Here is a 24,485-nt window from a genome sequence, read left to right on the forward strand (position 1 = left end):
TATTCACAGTTTATTCATGATTATCCATAATTATGGTATCATCCACATGAATGTAGAAGTGTTCAGAAACATATTCTAACTTAATTAAAGTGATTCCAAAATGACAATACATTATTTATCATTCATTTCTATTTGGGACAACATAATCCGGAATAACCTAAACAAACTGCAAATGCATCCAACAAGTTCGTAGAGTCACAAGCTTGAGGTAGTCATTCCGTGCTAGGAATATGGGACCAAATACTTAACTTTGAAATAAATGTAATACACTATAAGTGAATTTGTCCAAATACTTATGACACCTTCAAATATAGGGGAATATACTGTATATGTTTGATTGGGAAGGCAAATGAGGCATTTTTATCAAAAGCAATCACATCTGCATGTGAAAACACAGAATCCTAGTCATTACTCCACGTGCTTAACCTGTGCCATTTTTGTTTTGCGAGGACTTCGCTGTCAGCCAAAACGGGGCACCTGGCTCACTCCCGGGAGGAAGCCCGATTCCAAAACGAATGCAATCAACGCTAACCTGGTTCACCCGGGGCACTAATCGAATCCCCTCAATGTTCCAACCAACACTGACAAATGCACACACCCATTTCAGTCAGTGACCAGAAACAAGCAGCTAGCCACCAGAACACTCCCAATCTAATCTGAAAGATAATGTATGGTGTGGAGCAGGTGCTAACATTAACCTGTTGGGGATAGGGGGCAGTATTTGCACGGCCGGATAAAAAACGTACCCGATTTAATCTGGTTACTACTCCTGCCCAGTAACTAGAATATGCATATAATTGTTTGATTTGGATAGAAAACACCCTAAAGTTTCTAAAACTGTTTGAATGGTGTCTGAGTATAACAGAACTAATTTGGCAGGCCAAAACCTGAGCAGATTCCAAACAGGAAGCGCCCTCTCTGACCATTTCTTGGCCTTCTTGATCATCTCTATCCAAAACAGAGGATCTCTGCTGTAACGTGACATTTTCTAACGCTCCCATAGGCTCTCAGAAGGCGCCAGAACGTTGAATGATGACTTTGCAGGCCCTGGCTGAAAAATAGTAGCGCATTTGGATAGTGGTCGATCTGAGAACAATGAGACTGGTGTGCGCGTGCACGAGACGACTCCATGTTTACATTTTCAGTCTTTGAACGAAAACAACGACTCCCGGTCGGAATATTATCGCTTTTTTACGAGAAAAATCGCATAAAAATTGATTTTAAACAGCGTTTGACATGCTTCGAAGTACGGTAATGGAATATTTTGAATTTTTGTGTCACGAAACGCGCGTCACCCTTCTTTACCCTTTGGATAGTGTCTTGAACGCACGAACAAAACGCCGCTATTTGGATATAACTATGGATTATTTGGAACCAAACCAATATTTGTTATTGAAGTAGAAGTCCTGGGAGTGCATTCTGACGAAGAACAGCAAAGGTAATCCAATTTTTCTTATAGTAAATCTGAGTTTGGTGAGTACCAAACTTGGTGGGTGTCAAAATAGCTAGCCTGTGATGGCCGGGCTATCTACTCAGAATATTTGGTTTTTGTGACATTATATGCTAGGTTGAAAAATGGGTGTCTGATTATTTCTGGCTGGGTACTCTGCTGACATAATCTAATGTTTTGCTTTCGTTGTAAAGCCTTTTCGAAATCGGACAGTGTGGTTAGATTAACGAGAGTCTTGTCTTTAAAATGGTGTAAAATAGTCATATGTTTGAGAAATTGCAGTAATAGCATTTCTAAGGTATTTGAATATCGCGCCACGGGATTCCACTGGCTGCTGACTAGGGTGGGACGCAAACGTCCCACCTAGCCCTTAAGAGCAACGGGGGTTAGAAAAGTTAGCCTATAATGTTCGTAATTCATGACGAGGTGAGATTCCAATTCCATGTTCCACACACCCGCACCCACACCCTAGATCCCATCTCTTTCAGGATGCAGGCTGACCAGTTTTTAGATTTCCATTATTCCTATCAGTCTGGACGTCACATTCCAAATGAATCCTGACACCAGCAGTGACAGTACAGCTGTCTGAGGAGCTCACAGCTGATACAGTTGTAGACCATGCCCTCCCAATGCTTTGGGTTGGAAACAAGCTTACCCTGAAATGGCCTCCATCCTATGGTATCTAGCTAGCCTAGCTGTTTTTGTTTGCAAATGGTGAAATAAATTGTCGTAGATATATTCTTGGGGTTATCAAGAATTCAGTTATCATAATTTAACAGTATGCCTGACCATAGGATGGAGGTCATGTCAGGGTAAGCTTGTTTCCAACCCAAAGCAAGAGCATTATTGTCACTAGCGATAGTTAGGGCAATTTAGTGACACATTAGCTTGCCTGGATGTAATTAATGAAATAGCAGATCAAATACTCTAACGTTACCTCACCTTCAGCAACAGTTTCATCAACGGTCACTTGATACCGTCCAATGGTGAATACCCGTCCAATGAAACTGCCACCGCTGCTGCCGGACCCAGTGCCTCCTCCACCCGCTCCAGAACCAGGCCCGGAACTCACAAGTTCCCGGCGTGAATCGAAGAACTTCTTCATGTCCAGGTGATGTTGGCCAAGTGTCGACTGGTTTGCAATCAATACCTATTCACAATAACGCGTAGATGTTGTTTACTATTAGCTTTGGATAATTAAATGACCGTAGCCAACGTAGGCTAACTAAAGCTATCCTCTTGAAGAGCCTGCTCGTTCGATTTCCAAGCGCAACTAGTTACCAATGTTTCGACTGTCATAATAGCAAGCTAGTTAAATAGTTAACTAGCTATCAACACACAACGAGATTACACGGTTAAGCGATTTATACATTTCTAGTTAATGTTATTGCTAGCCAATTAGCTGATGATATCAACAACAAAAACCTATCTGGCTTTGAAAATTGCGTTGACAGCCTTCTAAGTTACTAGCTTCTATTTACACACATCTCCACCCATTTTTCTGCGTAAAGGCATTTATTTCACCAGTTTATCGAGAGCTCTTTCTTGGTGTTGACTCCTGAATCTCCTCCCTGGTTTATATTCGATAATTAGTTGCCTATCTAGCTACTTTGGCGTTCTAGCTACTAGCTAGTAATTCATTGCCCGATTTGCTCCCGTAGTAGACAACAACTTGGTGCAATCAGCGTCTCGTCAGCGACACTAAAAAAGTACTTCCGGGTCACGGAATTTCGGTAAGTTTTCTAAATAAAAGTCCCCCACGTAATAGTACAAAAGTGTCAATAGCCTGTATTTATTCATGTTATATGAACAATAATTGTCTAAACATGAACAACGATTCATATTTTTTCGTATTTAAGTGACATAATGACATTTTCATTACATTTGGGTTTTAAACTTGTTCCAAGGTCAAATAAATGCCCCTAAAGCAAATCCCTGTATATGAAATAGATAGGTGCCAAGTAAAAGTATTGTCGAGAATAGCCAGTAGGGTCTGTAGAATGTACAGTGAGCTCCAAAAGTATTGGGACAGTGACACATTTTTGTTGTTTTGGCTCTGTACTCCAGCACTTTGGATTTGAAGTGATACAATGACCATAATTCAAGTTAAAGTACAGACTGCAGCTTTAATTTTAGGGTATTTTTCTCATATTGGGTGAACCGTTTAGAAATTACAGCACTTTTTATACATAGTCCCCCATTCTAGGGGACCAAAAGTATTGGGACAAATTCACTTATATGTGTATTAAAGTAGTCAAAAGTTTAGTATGTGGTCCCATATTCCTAGAACGCAATCATTACGTCAAGCTTGCAACTCTACAAACTTGTTGGATGCACTTGCTGCTTGTTTTGGTTGTGTTTGACATCATTTTTTGCTGGACCTTTGGGAAAACCTGCTGCAAACAACCTAGATAATCCTAATGGTGATGAGCCGGCTGCGCTCCTTTACACATTTAAAATCAGCCCATTGCCAGCCACAGCCACATGCCATAAAATGCATCAGGTCAATCGCTTGGCCACACAAATACACTTTTTTAGGCAGTATCCTAAAATCATGTTGCTATAGGTTTATATCACCCCAATTATGCATAACCTTCCAAAGATTTTTTTAAACCTACCTTGGTCACCAACACAATAGCAATCAATCAAAAGTTTTGCCTCTTTGGTCTGAAAGAAATCATTCACTTATGCACTGTCAAATGCAAGGAATGTGATTCCTCTAAACATAAAGACATGCCTAAGCCAACTCAGAGGAAAATGTCTTAACAAGCTGAGGATTTTGATGCAATAAGCAATGGAAATTGGTTCAGTGATAAGATAATTGATGTGTACCTTGAACTTGTAAAATCTCATTTGGAGGATCACTTTGTGTTGACGTGCCCCACTGATTTTGTTACCCAACCATTACAGAGTCTCTGTCCTGAGAGGATAAATGTTCTGCCTAAGGTACCTAGAACAGCATGCAATTAGTGGCGTTTTGAGAATATAATAATAGTTGTGAATTTAAAAGCACATTGGATGGCCATAGCTATAAACATGAAAGATAAAGTACAGTGGCTTGCGAAAGTATTCACCCCCTTGGCATTTTTCCTATTTTGTTGCCTTACAACCTGGAATTAAAATAGATTTTTGGGGGGTTTGTATCATTTGATTTACACAACATGCCTACCACTTTGAAGATGCAAAATATTTTTTATTGTGAAACAAACAAGAAATAAGACAAAAAAACAGAACTTGAGCGTGCATAACTATTCACCCCACCAAAGTCAATAGAGCCAACTTTTGCAGTAATTACAGCTGCAAGTCTCTTGGGGTATGTCTCTATAAGCTTGGCACATCTAGCCACTGGGATTTTTGCCTATTCTTCAAGGCAAAACTGCTCCAGCTCCTTCAAGTTGGATGGGTTCCACTGGTGTACAAACATCTTAAAGTCAAACTACAAATTCTCAAATGGATTGAGGTCTGGGCTTTGACTAGGCCATTCCAAGACATTTACATGTTTCCCCTTAAACCACTCAAGTGTTGCTTTAGCAGTATGCTTAGGGTCATTGTCCTGCTGGAAGGTGAACCTCCATCCCAGTCTCAAATCTCTGGAAGCCTGAAACAGGTTTCCCTCAAGAATTTCCCTGTATTTAGTGCCATCCATCATTCCTTCAATTCTGACCCGTTTCCCAGTCCCTGCCGATGAAAAACATCCCCACAGCATGATGCTTCCACCACCATGCTTCACTGTGGGGATGGTATTCTCGGGGTGATGAGAGGTGTTGGGTTTGCACCTGACATAGCGTTTTCCTTGATGGCCAAAAAGCTCAATTTTAGTCTCATCTGACCAGAGTACCTTCTTCCATATGTTTGGGGATTATCTCACATGCCTTTTGGCAAACACCAAACGTGTTTGCTTATTTTTTTCTTTAAGCAATGGGTTTTTTCTGGCCTCTCTTCCGTAAAGCCCAGCTCTGTGGAGTGTACGGCTTAAAGTGGTCCTATGGACAGATACTCCAGTCTCCACTGTGGAATGAATGAATTATCAGAAAAAAGATTATTGCAAGAACGTGTACATTGTCAAAAGAAGAAAAATCTACAATGATGTGATTAAGTGGTGTAACTTGCACATGTACAATGGTTCTCAGATTGTTTGGTGTATTTCAGGAGCTGATATCCTGAACCCTGACCTTGCACATAAGGACATCCATGACATGCATACAATACCAGGTGGTGTCTGAGGAAGGCCGGAAAACTGTCCAAAGACTCAAGTCACCCCAGCCATGGACTGCTCTCTCTGCTACCGTCCGGCAGGTGGTACCGGAGCATTGGGTCCCAGACCAACAGGCCCCGAGACAGCTTCTATCCCCAAGCACTAAGACTTTTGAACAGCCAAAGACTCCAGGCACTGCGACTTTTGAACGGCTAGGCAATGGCAGCCCACCCTCATCCACGGTCTATCTGCACTGACTATATGCCACTCATGGGTCTCTACCCATACACTCACACACGCATGCACGCACACACACACAAACTCACACGCACTGACACCAACACACTTACACTCACATACACACACAGACTCATCACCACTTATGCTGCTGCTAGCTATATTGATTAATAATAATAATCATATTTATCCTGCTACCAGACAGTTTCTCCTTACCCCTGCCTACATGTACGTATCTACCTTAACCACTCAAGGATCCCTGCACATTGTACATTTGGTTCTGGCACGGACCCCGTATATACAGTGCATTTGGAAAGTATTCAGACCCCTTGTTATGTTTTAAGCCACTGGAGGGTAATACTAGGATAAGACATATCATGTTTTAAGCAACTAGAGGGTGCTACTAGGATAAGACATATTATGTTTTAAGCAAATAGAGGGTGCTACTCGGATAAGACACACGATGTTTTAAGCCACTAGAGGGTGCTACTAGGATAAGACACATGATCTTTTAAGCCACTAGAGGGTACTACTAGGATAAGACACATGATGATTTAAGCCACTAGAGGGTGCTACTAGGATAAGACACCTGATGTTTTAAGCCACTAGAGGGTGCTACTAGGATAAGACACATGATGTTTTAAGCCACTAGAGGGTGCTACTAGGATAAGACACATTATGTTTTAAGCCACTAGAGGGTGCTACTAGGATAAGACGTATTATGTTTTAAGCCGCTAGAGGGTGCTACTAGGATAAGACGTATGATGTTTTAAGCCACTAGAGGGTGCTACTGGCATAAGACACATGATGTTTTAAGCCACTAGAGTGTGCTACTAGGATAACACACATTATGTTTTAAGTCACTAGAGGGTGCTACTAGGAAAATACACATTATGTTTTAAGTCACGAGGGTGCTACTAAGATAAGACATATCATGTTTTAAGCCACTAGAGGGTGCTACTAGGATAAGACGCATGATGATTTAAGCCACTAGAGTGTGCTACTAGGATACAACGCATGATGATTTAAGCCACTAGAGGGTGCTACTAGGATAAGACACCTGATGTTTTAAGCCACTAGAGGGTGCTACTAGGATAAGACACCTGATGTTTTAAGCCACTAGAGGGTGCTACTAGGATAAGACACCTGATGTTTTAAGCCGCTAGAGGGTGCTACTAGGATAAGACGCATGATGTTTTAAGCCACTAGAGGGTGCTACTAGGATAAGACACATGATGTTTTAAGCCACTACAGGGTGCTACTAGGATAAGACACATGATGTTTTAAGCCACTAGAGTGTGCTACTAGGATAACACACATTATGTTTTAAGCCACTAGAGGGTGCTACTAGGAAAATACACATTATGTTTTAAGCCACGAGGTTGCTACTAGGATAAGACACATTATATTTTAAGCCACGAGGGTGCTACTAGGAAAATACACATTATGTTTTAAGCCACTAGAGGGTGCTATTAGGATAAGACGTATGATGTTTTAAGCCACTAGAGGGTGCTACTAGGATATGACACATTCTTTTTTAAGCCACTAGAGGGTGCTACTAGGATAACACATAAGCCACTAGGCCATATAATCATCCAGGAATACATCTCAAGCAAACTGAAAATTAATTAAAACCGTGATAGGATCTGTAAGATTCAAGAACCACTTTTAAGGATAGCACCAGTCATATACATAACATACAATGACATGTGAAAAACATAGCCATTTCTCAATGTGCTCCACCTTATAATATTATTTATCTTATAGTAAGTAGTAATTCCCTTAAGTTTGGATTTTCCCCTCATGTAGTTATAATTTTGTAACATAATTTTAACATTATGCACCATGACTATACAAAGTATAGTATAAACATTGATTTTGTATCATACACACGGCGTTTTACTGCAGACTTTTATTTTGAAGGCAACATCGGAAAACCGGAAGTCTTGTTGCTGCAGGGACGCTAATGTTGCTGGTTCCCCATAACAGGTAGATCGTGAGTCGTGCAACATCCATGGAAAAAGGCAACCAGAACGAATTTTGGCAGCTATCTGAGAAAGCCTCTCTAGCTTGGTTCTCCACTGCAGTAGTACCATGTACTATGTGTGCTACATTTGGAAAATAATAATAAATACCGTAGCTATAGTAATCTGGGCAGCCTGGTCTCATACAGTAGACGTAACATATTAAAGCACATCCGGGACACTAACATTGGTATGATATGTTATGTTTGGTATGGATACATAAGACCAAAGGTTACCTAAGGTGGGTGGCGATAACAGTAATGTTTAGCTGCAAGGAAATTGAATTCTTAACATATCATACCAATTAGCCAGCTACCACCCGGTTACTCAATCCTGCACCTTAGAGGCAGCTGCCCTTTATACATAGACATGGAATCACTGGTCACTTTAACCTGTTTGGTATAGGGGGCAGTATTGAGAATTTTGGAAAAAATATGTTCCCATTTTTAACTGCCTCCTACACCAACTCAGAAGCTAGAATATGCATATTATTGTTCAGGTTTGGATAGAAAACACTCTGAATTTTCTAAAACTGTTTGAATGGTGTCTGTGAGTATAACAGAACTCCTATGGCAGGCAAAAACCTGACAAGGCTTCAAGCAGGAAGTACCCTGTCTGACAAGGAGTCGTGCGTCTTACCTCTTTTTATTGAAAAGTAAGGATCTTAGCTGTAACGTGACAATTCCCAGGGCTCCAATAGGCTCTCAGAGCCCGCGAAATAACTGAAGGTTTACGAGGGAACCTCAGGTTGAAATATATTATCGCCTTTTGTAAGTGGATGCTCGGAGGACCTTTCAATGATGCGCGTGCATGAGTCGCTTCTGAGGAGAAATTTTATTCGGCTGTTTAGGCTCAATGCATACTCCCGGTCGGAATATTAACACTTCTCTACGACATAAATGGCATAAAAATTGGTTTTAAACAGCGGTTGACATGCTTCGAAGTACGGTAATGGAATATTTAGACATTTTTGACACGCCAATGCGCCATGCGCGACACCGCGAAGAAGCATTCTAGAACTCACGAACAAAACGTCGCTGTTGGAACATAACGATGGATTATTTGGGACCAAACCAACATTTGTTATTGAAGTAGAAGTCCTGGCAGTGTATTCTGATGAAGAACAAGCAAGGTAAGAACATTTTTCTTATAGGAAATGTGATTTTGGTGGAGGCTGAACTGGGTGGGTATCTAAATAGCTAGCCCTGTAATGCCGGGCTATGTACTTAGATTATTGCAAAATGTGCTTCATCCGAAAAGCTATTTTAAAATCGGACATATCGAGTGCATAGAGGGGTAATGTATCTATAATTCTTAAAATAATTGTTATGCTTTTTGTGAACGTTTATCGTGAGTAATTTAGTAAAATCACCGGAAGTGTTCGGTGGGAATGCTAGTTCTGAACGTCACATGCTAATGTAAAAAGCTGGTTTTTGATATAAATATGAACTTGATTGAACAGACATGCATGTATTGTATAACACAATGTCCTAGGTGTGTCATCTGATGAAGATCATCAAAAGTTAGTGCTGCATTTAGATATGGTTTGGGTTTATGTGACATGATATGCTAGCTTGAAAAATGGCTGTGTGATTATTTCTGGCTGGGTACTCTGCTGACATAATCTAATGTTTTGCTTTTGTTGTAAAGCCTTTTTGAAATCGGACAGTGGGGTTAGATTAACGAGATTCTTGTCTTTAAATAGCTGTGAAATAGTCATATGTTTGAGAAATTGAAGTTATAGCATTTCTAACGATTCAAAAATCGCGCCACTGGATTGAAGTGGCTGTTACGTAGGTGGGACGAAATCGTCCCACATAGCCCAGAGAGGTTAATAATGGAACACTAGTCACTTTAATAATGTTTACATACTGCTTTACTCATTTCATATGTCTATATACTGTATTCTATTCTACTGTATTTTAGTCCATCCGACTCCGACATTGCTCATCCTAATATTTATATATTTCTTAATTCCATTATTTTACTTTTAGATTTGTGTGTATTGTTGTGAATTGTTAGATATTACTGCACAGTTGGAGCTAGGAACACAAGCATTTCGCTACACCTGCAATAACATCTGCTAAATATGTGTATGTGACCTATAACATTTTATTTTATTTTATTTGAATTGTAATTTGTAACATATCATACGAAATGGATGATGGACATCCACAAATTAATACATACCATACAAAACATGACATATCATCCTAATTGCAGCAGCACAGATTTACATTTACTATGTTACGTCTATCCCTGAGTCCAGATTGATCTGAGTGAGTCAAATTGACCTAAATGAGACCTGGGAAATGTAGTTCTGACAAGGTATAACCCGACACTAAACAACAGCAGTGAGCCTTGGATACATTAAGGGAGTTCTATTACGCAAGCTAAACGTGGGAGGCACTGAAAAAAATTCGCTGTAACTCATTGCCTATGATTAATTCAATGTGCTCAAATAATTTAAAAGCTACGAAATTAATATGAGATAGTACATTTTGGGGGTGTTTATTTTCTCTATCAGTCCTCTAATGATTACAATCTTCCACATGGGGTCACTGTTACATTAGAAAATAAATGATGAATGCCATTTTTCTCTAGCTAACATATCATGAAGGGGTTCCCTAAAAACACTCCACTTGGATACAGCTACAACCGGAAGTTACTTTTTCGTAGCACTTTAGGACAACTTACGCAGCAGGTTAGGAGAATTAACGTAGCAGGTTAGGAGAATTAACGTAGCAGGTTAGGAGAATTAACATAGCAGGTTAGGAGAATTCGGTTATGGTTAAGAAAAGGGTTAGGGTTAGTAAAAATGCTCTCCTTACCTGCTACGAAAAGTCACTCCCGGTCATAGCTGTATCGAAGTGCCGTGTTTTTAAGGATTCCCATATCATAAACACAGTACACTACTATTTGCATGATTTGCTCAATAACTATAATTCCTATTTTTTTTTAGGAAGTTCTGGTTTAGATGCAATCCCAGTGGTGCATGGCATGCTCTGCTTTTGTCATGGTGGACTCCTGATACTTCATCTGAACTGCTTCTAGTGTTGGGGAGTGGTGAACTACATGTTAGAACTCTTGTTAGTGTTTTCAGTAGTTAAACTACATAATACTTTTTGAGCTACAATAAAATATGTGTGAGTACGCAAGAACGTCCTTTTTCGGCATTAGACCTGCCTCATTCTCACCTGAACAATAGTTTTTGTGTTAAATAGGCTAAATTACACATTCTGTTAACATCTGACTCAAGAGTGATTTGTTATTGTAATTTATAGTCTATAACATCTCAGATTTAGATATGTTAATTTATCACCAAGTAGTTTCAAAGTAACTTTAGTTTAGTCAACTATATATTTTTATAAGCTTTAGTGTAGCTTAACTACACTAGAGCCGATGCAACCATACCAACCTGAACGCCAGTACTCCCCGATGCTTCGTGTGATGGCTTCTGCATTCTGTCACAAGGGATGACGCTGGAGAGACGAAGCAGGTACGGGGAGTCAAACATTTAATATAGAACGGACATGGAACGAGACGAGTCAATTGGAGGTATACCTGTGGATGTATTGTTCCTGTGGATGTATTTCAAGGCTTACATACAAACTCAGTGCCTCTTTGCTTGACATCATGGGAAAATCAAAAGAAATCAGCCAAGACCCCAGAAAAACAATTGTAGACCTCCACAAGTCTGGTTCATCCTTGGGAGCAATTTCCAAACACCTGAAGGTACCACGTTCATCTGTACAAACAATAGTACGCAAGTATAAACACCATGGGACCACGCAGCTGTCATACCGCTCAGGAAGGAGACACGTTTTGTCTCCTAGAGATGAACGTACTTTGGTGCGAAAAGTGCAAATCAATCCCAGAACAACAGCAAAGGACCTTGTGAAGATGCTGGAGGAAACAGGTACAAAAGTATCTATATCCACAGTAAAACGAGTCCAATATCGACATAACCTGAAAGGCCGCTCAGCAAGGAAGCAGTCACTGCTCCAAAACCGCCATAAAAAAGCCAGACTACGGTTTTTGAACTGCACATGGGGACAAAGATTGTACTTTTCGGAGAAATGTCCTCTGGTCTGATGAAAAAGAAATAGAACTGTTTGGCCATAATGACCATCGTTATGTTTGGAGGAAAAAGGGGAAGGCTTGCAAGCCAAAGAACACCATCCCAACCGTGAAGCACGGGGGTGGCAGCATCATGTTGTGGGGGTGCTTTGCTACAGGAGGGACTGTTCACAAAATAGATGTCATCATGAGGATGGAAAATTATGTGGATATATTGAAGCAACATCTCAAGACATCAGTCAGGAAGTTAAAGCTTGGTCGCAAATGGGTCTTCCAAATGGACAATGACCCCAAACATACTTCCAAAGTTGTGGCAAAATGGCTTAAGGACAACAAAGTCAAGGTATTGGAGTGGCCATCACAAAGCCCTGACCTCAATCCTATAGAAATTTGTGGGCAGAACTGAAAAGGTGTGTGCGAGCAAAGAGGACTACAAACCTGACTCAGTTACACCAGCTCTGTCAGGAGGAATGGGCCAAAATTCCCCCAATTTATTGTGGGAAGCTTGTTGAAGGCTACCCGAAACGTTTGACCCAAGTTAAACAATTTAAAGGCAGTGCTACCAAATACTAATTGAGTGTACGTAAACTTCTGACCCACTGGGAATGTGATGAAACAAAATAAAAGCTGAAATAAATCATCATCTCTACTATTATTCTGACATTTCACATTCTTAAAATAAAGTGGTGATCCTAACTGACCTAATACAGGGAATTTTTACTATGATTAAATGTCAGGAATTGTGAAAAAACTGAGTTTAAATGTATTTGACTAAGGTGTATGTGAACTTCCAACTTCAACTGTACATGTGGTCACTTCTAGGAATGCAAACATGACCAGAACACGTATCTTGATTCAGAGGAAAGGGTTTAAATAATTACTTATACCATAGAAATGACCTCAGACAGGTAACAGACATTCTTTGGTCCAAATAATGTTCTCATTATTTTCTCCTCACTGAGATGTATATCTAGTCGGTGAGATTATCTGTGTATATATAGTACATTTACTCTGCCATAACTAATGCTTAAGAATGTGTGGATAAACAATATCAAACATTATGTAATTAATGCTGCATTAAGCAGTTGATTTAAGCAGATGATGAGGGTTGGTGGTGTTTTGGTGAAATATGAAAACGTTATAGAGTTCTGTTCTCTGTGTTTGTGTATAGTGTACTGTATGTGATTGTGTGTTGAATTAACATTAAGCCCTTTGATATATGATGATGTTGAAAGGAAATGGTGCACATACTTTATTCATATAGCCTATCATGTAATGGTAACAAAATTATCATTCAATGTGAAGACAAACAAAGTCATAGGAAGGAAAACAAAGTCATTTTCTTTACTTACCCTCTGCTCACTGTTCTTACAGCATGAATTCTAATAGCTGTTAATCCCAACATGAACACACGGGAGAGCTATAGTCCCTCTGTGAGACTGTGGCAGGTCTTGACACTGCACTGACATTTCATTTCCTCCTCATGAAACAGCAGTCAGGGACTGAGGCCCAATGGATTTGTGGTACAGTAAAACCCATGGTACTCCACTACTAGCCTGGGAAACAGGAAGGTATGGAAAGGCTTATATTGTGTGCCAGAAAATATAGTGAACTGGTATTGCCATTTCAGTGTATACACTGTCAATTAACATGTTAATGACAATGAAAATATGTATTTTCTTCTAGATATTCTTGTCTTGTAACTCCCAAAGAATTAAACTGAAACCAAATTCATTATTTGAAGCTTTATTAATAAGTGATTCACCTCAAGTTCACTTCAGTATCCTAATTCCCCGAAAAAGCCTCATGATAAATTAATTAAAAGATATCCGACAATGTCCAAGTTCCTGAGAGCCAAAGGCTTCCTTATAAAACAATATCCATAAACCACCAAGGATTTAGTAGCTTGATGCTGTTTAAGCTGGTTCCTGCTCTGGAAGTTACTGCTTATCAAGAAGATCTTTTTCATTCTGGATGGAACTACTGTGTGCATTATTATGAATGTTTGATAAAGAGATTCTTATTAATCAGGTAGGCTATAACATGGAGAAAGGATATAAACGCCACATGCAACAATTTCAAAGATTTTACAGAGTTACAGTTCTTATAAGGAAATCAGTCAATAAAAATACATTTATTAGGCCCTAATCAATGGATTTCACGTGACTGGGAATACATATATGAATCTGTTGGTCACAGATACCTGAAAAAAAGGTAGGGGCGTGGATCAGAAAACCAGTCTGTATCTGGTGTGACCACCATTTGCCTCATGAGCAGCACATTCCACAGGCTGTTGATTGTAGCCTGTGGAATGTTGTTCCACTCCTCTTCAACGGCTGTTCAATGTTTCTGGATATTGACGGGAACTGGAAACACGATGTCGGAACACGTCGATCCAGAGCATCCCAAACATGCTCAATGGGTGATATGTCTGGTGAGTATGCAGACCATGGAAGAACTGGGACAGGAATTGTGTATAGATCCTTGCAACAAGGGGCCGTGCATTATCATGCTGAAACATGAGGTGATGGTGGCGGATGAATGGCACAACAATAGGCCTCAGGATCTTGTCACGGTATCTCTGTGCATTCAAATTCCCATTGATAAAATGCAATTGTGTTTGTTGTCCGTAGCTTATGCCTGCCCATACCATAACCCCACCACCAACATTGGGAACTGCGTTCACAATGTTGACATCAGCACCGTTGCACTGTTGCGGGTAAATGAAACCGGAATTCATCCATAAAGAGCACACTTCTCCAGTGTGCCAGTAGCCATCGAAGGTGAGCATTTGCCCACAGGTAAAGAAGGCGGATGTGGAGGTCCTAGGCTGGCGTGGTTACACGTGGTCTGCTATTGTGAGGCCGGTTGGACGTACTGCAAATTTCTCAAAAATGACGTTGGAGGCAGCTTATGGTAGAGAAATTAACATTAAATTATCTGGCAACAGCTCTGGTGGACATACCTGCAGTCAGCATGCCAATTGCAATCTTCCTCAAAACCTGAGACATCTGTGGCATTGTGTTATGTGACCAAGATGGGACATTTTAGAGTGGCCTTTTATTGTCCCCCAGCACAAGGTGCACCTGTGTAATGGTCATGCTGTTTAATCAGCTTCTTGATATGCCACATCTGTCAGGTCGATGGATTATCTTGGCAAAGGACAAATGCTCACTAACAGTGATGTAAACAAATTTGTGGCCAAAATTTGAGAGAAATAAGCTTTTTGTGTACATGGAACAGTTCTGGGATCTTTTATTTCAGCTCATGAAACATGGGATGAACACTTTAAATGTTTAGATTTTTGTTCAGTATAATTTAGGGACCTATTCCCTGTCAGGAAATCATAATGCTTTCTTCTACAGCTGTAGTTATATGGTATATAGCAAATGAAATGCTTCAGTGCAATAGTGCTTACACGTTGAGAAAGGCAGGATGCAAGGTAATTTAAAGTATAATTCCTCAGGGTTTCACAGTCCTGTCCGTGCCACAAAGGATGAAGATGCTGCTGACATATACTGCACACTGAGTGTACAAACATTAGGAACACCTCCCTAATATTGAGTTGCACCCCCCTTTGCCCTCAGAACAGCCTCAATTCGTCAGGGAATGGACTCTACAAGTTGTCGAAAGCATTCCACAGGGATGCTGGCCCATGTTGACTCCTGTGCTTCCCAAAGTTGTGTCAAGTTGGCTGGATGTCCTTTGGGTGGTGGACCATTTTTGATTCACACAGGAAACTGTTGAGCATGAAAAACCAAGCAGCGTTGCAGTTATTGTCACACTCAAACTGGTGCGCCTGGCACCTTCTATCATACCCTGTTCAAAGGCACTTAAATATTGTGTCTTGTCCATTCACCCTCTGAATGGCACACATACACGATCCATGTCTCAATTGTCTCAAGGCTTACAAATCCTTCTTTAACCTGTCTCCTCTGCTTCATCTACACTGATTGAAGTGGATATAACAAGTGACATCAATAAGGGATTTTAGCTTTCACCTGGATTCACCTGGTCAGTGTATGTCATGGACAGAGTAGGTGTTCCTAATGTTTTTCTGTTTGTTGTCATTCACAGAGCACTGATATCAATTTGCCCCTGTAGAACTTTTTTTGTACTCAATACTTGAACAATCAAAGACTTAAACACGGCAACAAGTTCCAAGATGGGATATTACATGTAGCTTGTCAATTATAGACAATCGTGGTGCACAGCCAATGTAAGTGAGCTTTTAATAGAAATCAAACAGCCTGCAGCAGCCCTTCCTATTCCTGATAAACAGGGGTTTCATTTTTGAAAAGCAAATCTCACACCATCATTTAGCAGCCCCAGACTTCCAGCTCTCATCTTGAGGTTTGCTTTAGCTTCCCCAGGCATTACTTTAGTGCAGCTGGTTGTGGAAAACCCTATCCCCGCTCAGCTAGATCTTGTTTAAGGCAAATCTGCTGTAGTGGGGGAGTGCCTCATCCTCCTCCTCTGAGTGTGCCAAGTATCCGGTTACAGGTCACAACTCTGACCTCTCATGGGACCTTTGACAAGCCAATAATCACCTCTAACCCTGCCAAACCTTGGCCAATTACAAGGTTAGGCCAGGCCCAGTACATAAGAGGTGATCTCACCCAGGCTGACGTCAGAAGTCATTCTCACTTTCCAGAGAAGGGATTACCAACAAAGAGCTGGACTTTATATGGACTCCTTCTTTCCAATAACTGGATTATAAACTCTGAACCATCACTGGTGTGTATGAACGCGTTGAAGATGAAATCCTATTAAACTTGAGTCTCTGTGAGATTCATCATTGTGCCTCTCTATTTTACATGATGTTTAGACCTTTGGGAGAAGGAGAAGACATGGTGTACCAAATCAAGAGGATGGAGTGCCCTTCCCTCCAATAGCAGTCACTCTGCCACATCTGGATCTCATCCCACTCTAAGACAGGGTCAATCAGCACATACTTGAGCAGCCGCACTTGACTTGTTGGGCTTCTCCTACAAGAGGTTCAAGCTATAATTACTGAAGCTATTTGTCAGAAGCTAATGACTTCCACAGACACAGCCAAAAACCTGACATTCCTCTAGAATCTAGAAATTCTGAAATCTAGGGAAGAGGGTAAACAGCATGGCTAATCGCAGCTGGTTCCTGACATTGTGACAGATACTTTGCAATAAAGGTGCCTTTTAAATGGCATGGTGAATGGTTACATTGTGTTTGAAGTTAAAGAAGAACATTTGACATGCTTTAATGGTGCAATTACATGCCCTCAGTTGATAAGATCATACAATATTCCTCTTACAAGTGCCCTTCGAAAAACCTCATGTTATTACAGCTGTCTTCAACAAATTTCAGTCTCTTTTCTTCCAAAACTATGAACACACACCTCAAAAAAAGCAAACAGAGAAATCAACAGAGCAGAAAATCTAATGCAGATTTCGCTGCTGCATAGGCTACTATCCAAGAAAGACCCTGATGTTTAAGTGTTCTGTTCTGCCTACTATAAAGAATCCTCACTAGCCAACACAAGGTCATTCCTCTGTCTAACCATCTGAGTGCTAATCCCACAGAAATTATAAGTGAGCACATTAGGGAATTGACACATTATTCCAGCTGTTTTCCTTTGCAGCAGAGTAGGCCTATGTCTTCAATTTTCTGGCCCAATATAAAAAAACATTAAGGTGCATAAGGGAATACTTGGCATCCAAAAATAAACGTACAGCTCTGCGCTTGCACAAACATTTATAAGCTTTGAGTTGTGTACAGCCTCAATTCATCGGGGCATGGACAAGGTGTCGAAAGCGTTCCACAGGGATGCTGGCTCATGTTGACTCCAATGCTTCGCACAGTTGTGTCAAGTTGGCTGCATATCCTTTGGGTGGTATCTCAATTGTCTCAAGGCTTAAAAATATATATTTTTAACCTGTCTCCTCCCCTTCATCTACATTGATTGAAGTGGATTTAACAAGTGAATAAATGATCATAGCTTTCACCTGTATTCACCTGGTCAGTCTATGTCATGGAAAGAGCATGTTTTGTACATGTTTTGTACACTAAGAATTTTGTATGTGAATGAAATATGTCAGTGCATGTTTATTGATCTAGCTCAGGGACGTGCTCTCTGTCACAGAGGTCCAGTAAAAGCTGGAGGCAAGCTGTTAGCCCCACACAATGCAGCCTCAGCTGGTGGACTGCTGCTGCTGATAGCAGTGGCAGCTGCATTAACTAGGAAGGTGAAGGTGTTGATGGACTCCGTGACAAAGCCAGCACAGGTAACAGGAACAACGATTAAATCTATTGTAAGCACTTATAGCAGCCTGGCAGGTGCTAGTATCACATCGATTTTGATTTAGTTGCTCCTTTCTGATAGAATTGATTGGATATCTCTGATAAAACTGTGTTCAATTTCAGTATCACCGCTGATGCAATAACCTCTCATTTGTACAGTTGGTCCACACCATTACTGTATGTATGCAGGCCAGGGGTCTCCCCAACTCATTCTCTTATCAGCCCACCCAGTCTACAACAATCAGCACAAATCAGAGAGTGGACAGGAAGAGAGAGGGAAGAGGGGAAGAGTAAACTTCCTGTGGAATGTGCCTCTTTCTTATAGCACAGGGTGGGGCACTCCTAACAGACTGCCCAGAGAAGGAGAGGCAAGTGTGTATCAAATAAGGCCCTCTTCTCTGCAGGACTATTTAGCTCATACTGTATCCTCATGTCTCCACCTGAGCATTCAGACACTTTGGATACAAACACCAGCATACAGCCTTCAGACAGTTTGGATATAGACACCAGCATACAGCCTTCAGACAGTTTGGATATAGACACCAGCATACAGCTTTCAGACAGTTTGGATATAGACACCAGCATACAGCCTTCAGACAGTTTGGATATAGACACCAGCATACAGCCTTCAGACAGTTTGGATATAGACACCAGCATACAGCCTTCAGACAGTTTGGATATAGACACCAGCATACAGCCTTCAGACAGTTTGGAAATAGACACCAGCATACAGCCTTCAGACAGTTTGGATATAGACACCAGCATACAGCCTTCAGACAGTTTGGATATAGACACCAGCATACAGCCTTCAGACAGTTTGGATATAGACACCAGCATACAGCCTTCAGACAGTTTGGATATAGACACCAGCATACAGCCTTCAGACAGTTTGGATATAGACACCAGCATACAGCCTTCAGACAGTTTGGATATAGACACCAGCATACAGCCTTCAAACAGTTTGGAAATAGACACCAGCATACAGCCTTCAGACAGTTTGGATATAGACACCAGCATACAGCCTTCAGACAGTTTGGATATAGACACCAGCATACAGCCTTCAGACAGTTTGGAAATAGACACCAGCATACAGCCTTCAGACAGTTTGGATATAGACACCAGCATACAGCCTTCAGACAGTTTGGATATAGACACCAGCATACAGCCTTCAGACAGTTTGGATATAGACACCAGCATACAGCCTTCAGACAGTTTGGATATAGACACCAGCATACAGCCTTCAGACAGTTTGGATATAGACACCAGCATACAGCCTTCAAACAGTTTGGATATAGACACTAGCATACAGCCTTCAAACAGGTTGGAAATAGACACCAGCATACATCCTTCAAACAGGTTGGAAATAGACACCAGCATACATCCTTCAAACAGGTTGGAAATAGACACCAGCATACATCCTTCTTCAAGACAGTGAGTGAGGAGCTCTTAAATCAGCTTATGCCAAGACCATCTGTCTTTCGATTATCATTGGCCATGCACAGAAAGAGCAGGTGCCCTAGTTCTCCATCTGCAGCCACAGGTTCTGTTAGTGATTATAACTAAGGCTACCCCTGGCCTTATACTGAGCACTCTTTGCTTTGCTCTGTCACACTCTGATCTGTTTCACCTGTCCTTGTGCTTGTCTCCACCCCCTCCAGGTGTCGCCCATCTTCCCCACTTATCCTCTGGGTATTTATACCTGTGTTTTCTGTCTGTCTGTCTGTGCCAGTTTGTCTTGTTTGTTCAAGTCAACCAGTGTTTGTCTCTGCTCCTGTTTTTCCCCAGTCTCTCTTTTTCTCGTCCTCCTGGTTTTTGACCCTTGCCTGTCCTGACCCTGTACCCGCCCACCTGACCACTCTGCCTGTCCCTGAGCCTGCCGTCCTGTACCTTTGCTCCACCTCTGGATTACCGACCTCTGCCTGACCTGACCCTGACCCTGCCTGCCGTCCTGTACCTTGGCCTCTACTCTGGATTATCGACCCCTGCATGCCTTGACCTGTCGTTTGCCTGCCCCTGTTACAATAAACATTGTTACCTCACACAGTCTGCACTTGGGTCTTACCTTGATTCCTGATATGCTCAGGTCAGTCCAGCTCCACTCCACAATCACAGCTGCCTACCTAGCTGCAGATAAATATCAGCCCTGGCTCACAAAACAAAGCCCTTTTAGTCTTTGTTAGGTTGCAATCACAGATAATGAAGGCTTTTTATTCTGAGCCAGCATCGTGAGGGTCAGATCTTCGAGAGCAGTCTCTTTAGAAAATGTCTATGTTTGGTGAAAACGCTACATAATTGAAGGCAAGGATTTGAGAGGTGGTTTAAGATAGAATTTAACTTCACAAGCACCTGACTGCAAGTTCCTTTAAAGGGCTTGATAGCACAGATAAGGGGGTAGACAGGTAGAGCCATGCAGGTCTCTGAGTTGCTAAGGTTCTTGTAGTGAAAACAATACAGAGAGATCAATGGACTCTGTGGGAATGTTTATCACGATCTTAAATTCCTCCATTATAGCTAACCACACAAGCTTTAATTGACAAAGTAGTGAAATTATGTAAAAATGGATAAAACATGTATTAAAGATATAAAATTCTCAGAACTAAACTATATCATTGATGTTTTGAGGAGTATACTTAAACTGTAATGTGATTAACTTAAGGTTGTGCCCCCTGCTTCAGGAAAAGTGTGGGGGTGACATCTAGAACGTGCTCCTCATTGGAAATGTTGTCATATGTTTATGTTGTAAAGGACAGAGTAACATCTATTTGTGTTAAATCAAGTGAAAACAGATGGTATGCTGTGATGCAAGATAACTAACAAGAGTCCTCCATTTCACTACTCAGTGGTTATTAATGGTGGATTAGCTTTGCCAATTGTTTCCTCTGACAGTGCCTCCATATTTTCATAATGACACTTTGTTCTCCATTTTATGATTCCCCAAATAAATAATTATAAATTAGGGCTGTGGTGGTCATGAAATTTCGTCAGCCTGTGATTGTCAAGCAAATAACTGTCGGTCTCATGATAATTTACCATTAATTAACATAAACAGATGTCGCATCTCCTGGCTTCCACACATGTTAACAAAGACATATAACTTCCTAAATGATTAATTTAGAGTAATTAATGTAACTTTAGTTGTTTTAAAAACGTTGGGATATATGTTTTGATTTTAAATCATTGTAAGGCTGCATGATGCGACTCTAATGATACTTTGAAAAAAGTTGCTTGAATGGTATGAGCTCTGCTTTGTTTCTTGGGCAGGCTGTACACACTACACCAGCAATTGATAATGCCTAGAATTTCACAGCGGCATCCCCTTTGTGTGGCCATAACGCACCCTAAAAGAATCCATACCTTTTGCAGCCAGTGGCGGTTGTGCGCTTCCCCCTGAGTGCTGCATGCTCCATCACGTGATCGGCTCTTTCTCACAGGCTACATGAAGACAGACATCCGGGACGCAACTGCGTGTCCTTATCCAATTCCGAAGTGTAGATTGAAGATATTGGAAGAACTGTCAACATTTACTTTTCGTCTGACAACAATATGAGTAGGCCTAACGAACAGCAAAAGCACTGGCCTATGTCAATCTACTATCCCCCATAGTACAAAGGTTGACCTATTCTATTCTGTATGAGAAATAAATATTCCAAACATAGTCTGGGACAGTTGTGGGACGCGATAGATCCCAAATGAATACAACCACTAGCATCAAAAAACATTTTAACGCAATGTAGCTGAAGCAACAGATCAGCACGTTTAGCTTAAAATGTTGATAAACTATTATGCTATTTCTTCATACTATAAGCGCAGCAATGAGCACATGGTAGTAGGCAATAAGATTAAATGTTCCATTAGCGGAAAACACCATTAGCAAAAGTGACCGCAAATGCAATTATGTGTGTAATTATTTTATTATAAAGGTGCATTTTTATGGTGAAAATTATCTTCCCCAAACTTGAAACTCACGAGCTGCTTATGTATGCCAGTTAGGCTCTACACCCCTTGTAAAGTGGATTAAAGTGCTTCATTTTAAGAAGTTATTTGGCCACTTTAGTTGTGATACAAACCTTATTAAAACATATAGGCCTATGGGCTACATGAGATGTGCGACTATAATTTGAAAAAGTTGTAAAAAAAGGCATTGTTTCTTATGCTGGGCATCATTCACAATTGATAATACAGTTGAAGTCGGAAGTTTACATACACTTAGGTTGGAGTCATTAAAACTAGTTTTTCAACCACTCCACAAATTTCTTGTTTACAAACTATAGTTTTGGCAAGTCGGTTAGGACATCTACTTTGTGCATGACACAAGTAATTTTTCCAACAATTGTTTACAGACAGATTATTTCACTTATAATTCACTGTATCACAATTCCAGTGGGTCAGAAGTTTACATACAATAAGTTGACTGTGTCTTTAAACAGCTTGGAAAATTCCAGAAAATTATGTCATGGCTTTAGAAGCTTCTGATAGGTTAATTGACATCATTTGAGTCAATTGGAGGTGTACCTGTGGATGTATTTCAAGGCCTACCTTCAGACTCAGTGCCTCTTTGCTTGACATCATGGGAAAATCAAAAGAAATCAGCCAAGACTTCAGAAAAAAAATTGTAGACCTCCACAAGTCTGGTTCATCCTTGGGAGCAATTTCCAAATGCCTGAAGGTACCACGTTCATCTGTACAAACAATAGTTCGCAAGTGTAAACACCATGGGACCACGCAGCCGTCATACCGCTCAGGAAGGAGACACGTTATGTATCCTAGAGATGAACGTACTTTGGTGCGAAAAGTACAAATCAATCCCAGAACAACAGCAAAGGACCTTGTGAAGATGTTGCAGGAAACAGGTACAAAAGTATCTATATCCACAGTAAAACGAGACCTATATCGACATAACCTGAAAGGCTGCTCAGCAAGGAAGAAGCCACTGCTCCAAAACCACCATAAAAAAGCCAGACTACAGTTTGCAACTGCACATGGGGACAAAGATCATACTTTTTGGAGAAATGTCCTCTGGTCTGATGAAAAATAAATAGAACTGTTTGGCCATAATGACCATCGTTATGTTTGGAGGAAAAAGGGGGATGCTCGCAAGCCAAAGAACACCATCCCAACCGTGAAGCACGGGGGTGGCAGCATCATGTTTTGGGGGTGCTTTGCTGCAGGAGGGACTGGTGAACTTCACAAAATAGATGGCATCATGAGAAGGAAAATGATGTGGATATATTGAAGCAAAATCTCAAGACATCAGACAGGAAGTTAAAGCTTGGTTGCAAATGGGTCTTCCAAGTGGACAATGACCCCAAACATACTTCCAAAGTTGTGGCAAAATGGCTTAAGGACAACAAAGTCAAGGTATTGGAGTGGCCATCACAAAGCCCTGACCTCAGTCCTATAGAAAATTTGTGGGCAGATCTGAAAAAGTGTGTGCGAGCAAGGATCCTACAAACCTGACTCAGTTACACCAGCTCTGTCAGGAGGAATGGGCCAAAATTCACCCAACTTATTGTGGGAAGCTTGTGGAAAGCTACCTGAAACGTTTGGCCCAAGTTAAACAATTTAAAGGCAATGCTACCAAATACTAATTGAGTGTATGTAAACTTCTGACCCACTGGGAACGTGATGAAAGAAATAAAAGCTGAAATAAATCACTCTACTATTATTCTGACATTTCACATTCTTAAAATAAAGTGGTGATCCTAAGACAGGGAGTTTTTACTAGGATTAAATGTCAGGAATTGTGAAAAACTGAGTTTAAATGGATTTGGCTAAGGTGTATGTAAACTTCCAACTTCAACTGTATATCATTCACAAGTGATAGGCTAACATTGTCACCCATCAGACTATTCTTGATTTAATCTTGTCTTTACATACACTAAATAATATATTTGTGAAATTTGATTTGATTTAGAATGGACCATTATCATGCACCTGTACTGAAACAGGGTCGGCGGAAAAAATACGTCATCTATGCACTTAAATAGCGAATGGAGGATGCTTTTCATTGTGGTTTATTTGAATTCCAACCAGGTAGGCTATACTCCTCTTGTAAATGTAAGCAATGTGCTTAATATTAGGAAAGTTGAGAAATAAATATAGTAGGCCTAGTCTATAGAAAGCTGATCCTATTATTAGTAGAGGCCATCCCTCTGTTTTCTCATGCAATTGCATAGGCTATTGAAATGTTGCACAACATGAGCTCATGGGCTCTCATGAA

The 24,485-nt window shown here is 40.7% G+C and overlaps 1 protein-coding gene across 11 annotated transcripts in view; it reads right to left on the reverse strand.

The window, feature by feature from the left end:
- LOC115200117 (AP2-associated protein kinase 1) overlaps positions 1 to 3,172 on the reverse strand; it is a 65,515-nt gene extending 62,343 nt beyond the window's left edge. For 4 of the 11 annotated variants that reach the window (XM_029762866.1, XM_029762870.1, XM_029762867.1 and 1 more), the window contains exon 1: positions 2,393 to 3,169. In XM_029762866.1, the coding sequence (XP_029618726.1) occupies positions 2,393 to 2,555 (163 nt within the window). In that variant the 5' untranslated portion in view covers positions 2,556 to 3,169. Of the gene's footprint in view, positions 1 to 2,392 lie in introns of all 11 variants that reach the window. The other 7 variants (XM_029762872.1, XM_029762869.1, XM_029762871.1 and 4 more) reach the window with 5 other exon arrangements.
- Between the last annotated feature and the right edge of the window lie 21,313 nt (positions 3,173 to 24,485).

Source organism: Salmo trutta, chromosome 9, assembly GCF_901001165.1.
Source record: "Salmo trutta chromosome 9, fSalTru1.1, whole genome shotgun sequence".
NCBI lineage: Eukaryota > Metazoa > Chordata > Actinopteri > Salmoniformes > Salmonidae > Salmo > Salmo trutta.